Source organism: Orbicella faveolata, unplaced genomic scaffold (assembly GCF_042242905.1).
Source record: "Orbicella faveolata isolate gen_17 unplaced genomic scaffold, um_ofav_v1 contig_48, whole genome shotgun sequence".
In the NCBI taxonomy this organism is placed as follows: domain Eukaryota; kingdom Metazoa; phylum Cnidaria; class Anthozoa; order Scleractinia; family Merulinidae; genus Orbicella; species Orbicella faveolata.
In genome coordinates, this window is record NW_028301578.1 from 11,655,775 (window position 1) to 11,661,774 (window position 6,000).

Below are 6,000 nucleotides of genomic sequence, written 5' to 3' on the forward strand. Positions count from 1 at the left end.
GTATGAACGAAGTACAATATACCAAAAAAAATATAAAGAGAAAGAATAGATACGAAGTCACATCAGCCTTGTCTGGTTTTCACGGGGTTTCTCTATCATGGCTAGAGATGTTGGTTTTTGTGGAGGGAGGAAAACCGGAGAACCCGGAGAAACACCCTTGCAGCAAGGCAAGAACCAACAAGACACTCAATCCACGTATGGCGGCGAGCCGGAATCGAACCCCGGCTACATTCGTAGGGGCCGTGCGCTCTCACCACTGCGCCATCCCTGCTCTCCGAATTGGAATTTGAACTGAAATGAGAACTAACCGGGTAGCTGCCAGGAACTGTCATACGGCACGAGTCCCATTAGTTTATCTATGCCAGTGAAGAAAACATTTCCTTCAGTTACTCCACTGGAAGCGTTTAGTTTGAAAACGCTTGTGCTTGTCCATTCCGAGACGAACAGATACGGAGAGAGGAAAGTTACTGCAAAAAAGTGGAAGCCGACTCGCTGATAAAGCAAATTTCTGTTGTTGCCATGGTAATCGATGGATTCTACTCTGTCCGTCCCTGCATCCACCCAGAAGACAAGCCTGCTTAGTCTATCGAGGGTGATACCGTTTGGCCATTGAAGATTGGACGTTACCAATGTAACACGCTGGGTTCCATTTAAAGATGATTTCTCTATTTTTGGCGTTGATCCCCAGTCGGTCCAGAACATCAAGCTGTTGATGAAGAAAAGGTAGACTTTGAGATAACACTGAAACAAAATACCACTGAAACAACTTGGCACAAATCGGTACCAAAGGTCTGACGTCTTCCTTCGTTCCTCGCTCTGTAAACTACAATGTACGGGATAATAATATTCTGTCACTCTTCAAGCCGAGAACAGCAGCTTATGGTCATCACTCTTTTTCGTATCTAAGTGCAAAACTGTGGAATTCCTTCCCAGAGGCCTTAAGAAGCTGTGACAAGATAAATTAATTCCAGAGGAACATTCTTAGTTTTATCAATTTTATTATTTAATAGTATGTCAGGTATGTTTATCGTAATTGTAAATTTTTATATTGCATTGTAAATTTTAATATTTATTGGCATGTCTTTTAACATTTTTATCTTATCTTATTTAAACTCTTTAATTTGTTAATTATTTAACTCGAAGATATAAGCTTTATATAGCTACTCTTAAATTCGGGTTTTAAATAAAGTTTATGTAAGAATGTTTAATGTTCGCCAGCAGAAACCCATCTCACGTTTGTGCGCGTGGGATGCACAATGTGGTACTCGCTTCTTCGATCTGTCTCGCGAGCTGCCCTGCTGTTTTGCTAAGTCGATCGTACATCTGAGGGTTTGACATTGATGACATAGCAGCGGATATTTTTGGTCAAAAGTCAGACATTTCTCGGAATGGGAGTGTCTGACCTATGTACACAGACTCAAACTACACTGTAACGTACTTTCGCGGTGAATTAATGTCTGATAAGATTAGAGTTCCCTGATGCTAATATACTTATGCACGAGATAAAGACTTCGTTCTCATCCCTGCATTATCTGAGTATGGATTGAAATAACTTTAGTTATAATCCATCAATTGTTTTCTTTTTGGTCTAACCGTGTCACGTGACTGAATATTCCCAAGGTAAAACAGGAATATCCGAATGTTATAATCCATCAAATATTTTCGCTCGCGCGCGATTGGTCTAAATGTACCACGTGACTAAATATTCCCCAGCTAAAGCTGGGAATATCCGAATGATATTCCCCAATTTTCAAAACTGTGCTAGTAGCGAAAAATATTTAAAGGATAACAAACACAATAGCCTCCATTTGGCGCCAAATTATGCTCTGATATTTGTCCCTGGATTGAAACGGAGCAGATAATGTCCCTCGACAAATATATATTCGAGTATATTTTCGCGTCAAACAAAGGTTCTTCGGTAATGCATGGACCAAGGTATAAGTCATGAGAGGGTGAATAGGTATTTTATAAACTTACCGTTGTTCCGGATCAAGAGCAATTCCTCTTGGCTCATCAAGACTCGCAGAAACCAAATTACGTATGTTATTCCCCTCCAAGTCTGATGCCGATATCGTATTATTCGTCGTATCAGTCCAGTATAGTTGTGATGATTTCCATTCCACAGCAAGTCCGTCACAAACTCCGACGTTATCATTTATTATTGTAACGTTTGTACCATCAGAACAGGATCGTTTGATTTTATTCTCTGTTACGTCACTCCAAAATATGTAGCCCAGGCTAAAATGGACATCTACGGCAACAGCTCTCGTAATACCCGTAATGATCTGATAACTTGTAACATTGTCAAAATCCAACGCTACGATTTCTGTCGTGGCTGATATAACAAGACACGGAGGGTTGCACTGGAATGGTAAAACTATAGGAACAAAAGAAAGATATATATGTATTTATATAATAAGTGAAATGATTGAGTATTCTTGCATTTTAACTGGCTCTTACTTATTATCTATTAAAGGACAGACGTACGTATGTCGTCACTAACTTTTTTTTCATTTCTTTATTATATACATTTGTACAAAACAAATGGATTCCATGTTGCCCTGCGTCTGTTCAGCAATAGATCACAGAAGACGTCAAAATGTGGGAAGAATATTAACTTTCATTCTTGAAAGTTATGCAAGCCCGAGACGCTGTCAAAGGTTTGCATAACTGACTGTCTGGAATTCTCTGACCTCCTAATGCTGTGTTTAGACTTGAACGGTATACCGAGGTACCAGAGTTTACTTACCTAGGTAAACATTTTCCGTGTGTAAACGCCAGCTGATACTTTGGTAAATGCCGCAAAACACAAACGAAATTTAACCGAAGTAAAAGTTGTAATTACCTGTCGTAGAGACTTAGAGACTATAATAAGTGAACATTCTAAGTACATTTTCTTACGCTATTTTATTGTTATTTGTAATCAAGCGAGTTGCGGTCAGCGGTTTCTGTTTACTTGATATGGTTCGTGTAACACACGCGAGAAACACATGGTTGTTTTCTGTATGCTTTCATGGCCGCCTTGTGAAACACTTGTTCTCTGAATATACATAGTTTGAATGGAACTTTGTCGACTCCTTGATATTTTTTCATTGTAACTCTGTCTTCACGACATTACCCTGTGATCAGGCATGGTTACAGTTGGTAACCAAGGTCAACATGACAGATACAACCGCTTGTGGCGGCGTAATATTTCACTTCCCATGGAAATGAGGTCCTTGCCTATGCAAATGATATCACCTCAATTTGCTCCTGTTCCTGTTCGATTTCATGACGTTGATAATGCAGCGCCCCCCCCCCCGGGGGGGGGGTACTTTGGGAACTTCTGGGTAGGAGGTGCCGCTGGGACCCTGGAACCTTTAGCCTATACCAGAGCTAGTTCAGCTGAATCTTGCTACCCTATACTAGAGTAAACTCCCCAAATCCCCCCATCTATCGACACTGTTGAAGCTGATTTACGTAAATTTAAACTTGCCGATTTGATTTTTTTATATTCTTGAGTGATTTCCTTAGTCTAGATAAAATCTTCAACCAACTAGTCAGTTTTGTGAAAAATTATACCCTATTCTAGACCCACACGCTCTAATTTATATACCCTATCCTAGAGTAAACTGCTTGAAAACCATACCCTTCACGGCGGCACATACCTATATAGCCCATATATGGCAGTGCCCTCCCTCCCCTCCCCCGGGTGCAGCGCGCGCAAGTTTTGACAGATCAGTTATTTGTATCAGTATAAACACTGTGCGACTGTACCAAGCTTAAGTAACTTGACCTTAGTAACTGTTTACCTTGGTAAAAGCACAAATGTAAACACAACATAAGTGTTTATATGAGGCTATGTAAACAGGGAAAAACTGCTCTATTGGTTAAATTGTAGTAAATAAAATAACTAGGGCTCTTAACAGAAATATTAGCAGACAAGTAATTATCCGCAACGAAAAGTTATCGTTATCAAAAAAGCCAGTTTGTGAAGCGAGTTATCAACAACAACATGTAAAAAAAAAACTTATCAACAACACAGACGTTTTACGATTCGAAAGGAAAGCTACTTTAGTTGTCGATAACAGACAGTTGGTGACAGCTACGTTTTTCTTAGTCTGTCGCACAGGGTGAGGCTTATTTTCACTCGGAATCCACACAAAGCAGGTATTAGTTGATAAGCCGAGGTAAGATGCTCCAAAAAAGTTTTGTCGGATGTCGTGCGAAGACAAGCCATTTCCTTATTTTTCCTTACGTCCTCTTCAAAACGAAGCTAAGTGCAAAACTAAATCACTCAGTCAGTTAGTTAGCAACTTGATGCTGACTATAAAGTCAATCAACCCCTGAGGCGCCGTGGAAAGCTGCCATCTCGAGCAGTAGGCATTAATAATTAACTTACCGTTATCTTACTCAGAAAATTCAGATAACAAGTACAATACTTTCTTTTATACGTAGCATTCGCTAAGAACGTATATGGTGTATTTACAAGGTTTAAAATCTGAAAAAATTATAAATTTATCGATGTCAAAACCAGATATTTCCGATTGTGTCTCCCCTGTCGCTTCAGGGCAAATGAGAATTTTAAATAATATCCTTGAGTGGACACAAGACGTCGATTCAATTCGAAAAGAACAACTGCGCAACATCTAATTAGGCGCTTTCTTACTCTTTGCATATGCAAACTTCAAGAACGAGTTAGCAATTGCATGAAAATTACATATTTGAGAAGTGTTGTGAGAAGACAGACTTAATGACAGACCTAGTTCCCTACACGCGTAATAGAATATGTAATATAATTTTTTTTACAGATTTCATCTCTTTGGGCAAAAATTTTATCCTTTAGCTATCACTGGCTTTGTGCCTGTAACTAAACATTGTCGGACAATCTTCTGCTATAAAATGTTACGGTTCACACTAACGCGGTCCTCCTGTGTATTGTGTTTATTTTGTAATCGCATGTCGTGCGATTACTTAATTTCTGCGGTATGTTGAATATGCACCGATCTTTTAAGTCCGACATCAAGTACACACAATTAATGTACACAACACGTTCCCCTACGTGTAGAGCTGCCATTTCGTAACGTGCATTGAGCCTGAGGTAATCTTAACCGAAGGTATGTACCTTAAAAACAATTATCGACTCTTTAACTGCCTCTTGTGAAACACAATAAATTTGATATGATACAGTTTTTATATATGATCATCCCTCTCATATTTACACGCTCCAACACGTCTCGACCGTCGTATACGCGTTTTTGGTTTCGTGAAACTCGGTCCAGAGTGGAATAGAAATTGACTGCCGTTTGTTTTGGAGAAATATGTCAAAGTTTAGCGCTCTCTGTCCGTGTCACTTACACGAAAGACGTCGAGTTCGTTTGCAATTAGCCTGCAAATAAACTTCAACTAAGCGTGACAAGCCTTGGTTACTGACATCACCAGACCAGGCTTACAATAGCGAATAAGGGCCAATAAAGGCAAATGAACCATACCTCCACAAGATGTTACTGAATAGCGTTCTCTGGGAAGGCTTGAAATAAAAATGGTCAGTAGAAACAGTAAAACAGGTCCCGGTCTTGTCATATTAGGCTTCGTCATCTAAACATCTCGGATCACAAAACAAGCTCCTCGGGTCACTGATTCAAATATCCGAATATATGTTTATAACAAAGGTTTACTGTGAAGGTCGGGGAGACTGTGTAGGGTGGTACTGGGGAAACTAAATGCGGAAATAACTCACTGTATGAAAATCACTGTATAAACACTGTATGAAAATTTCCATAAGCTGAGTTGAAACCTTCCTTGTGTCGATCAACGGCACTGTTAAAGTCATTTGCAATTTTTTGACAGTTATATATTTTATAAAATATCAAGTTCTTTATTTGTTCGTGACGTAACGTTTCTACTCATTGCGTGACAACTACAATAGAAAAGACCGGTTAGCTTTTCGAAATGAAACATTCATTTCATGTAAGTGGACTGGTACGAGTTGTGGCTTATAGTTATTTTGAGAAAGGTTTC

The 6,000-nt window shown here is 39.3% G+C and overlaps 1 protein-coding gene across 1 annotated transcript in view; it reads right to left on the reverse strand.

Moving 5' to 3' along the window:
• The window catches only part of LOC110042771 (sushi, von Willebrand factor type A, EGF and pentraxin domain-containing protein 1-like), a 43,146-nt gene extending 37,474 nt beyond the window's left edge, over positions 1-5,672 (reverse strand). Inside the window, exons 1-3 of the mRNA XM_089280644.1 lie at positions 5,472-5,672; positions 1,978-2,377; positions 309-706 (exon numbers count right to left, since the gene is read on the reverse strand). Coding sequence (XP_089136770.1) covers positions 309-706; positions 1,978-2,377; positions 5,472-5,577 — 904 coding nt within the window. The 5' untranslated portion in view covers positions 5,578-5,672. The remainder of the gene's footprint in view (positions 1-308; positions 707-1,977; positions 2,378-5,471) is intronic.
• Between the last annotated feature and the right edge of the window lie 328 nt (positions 5,673-6,000).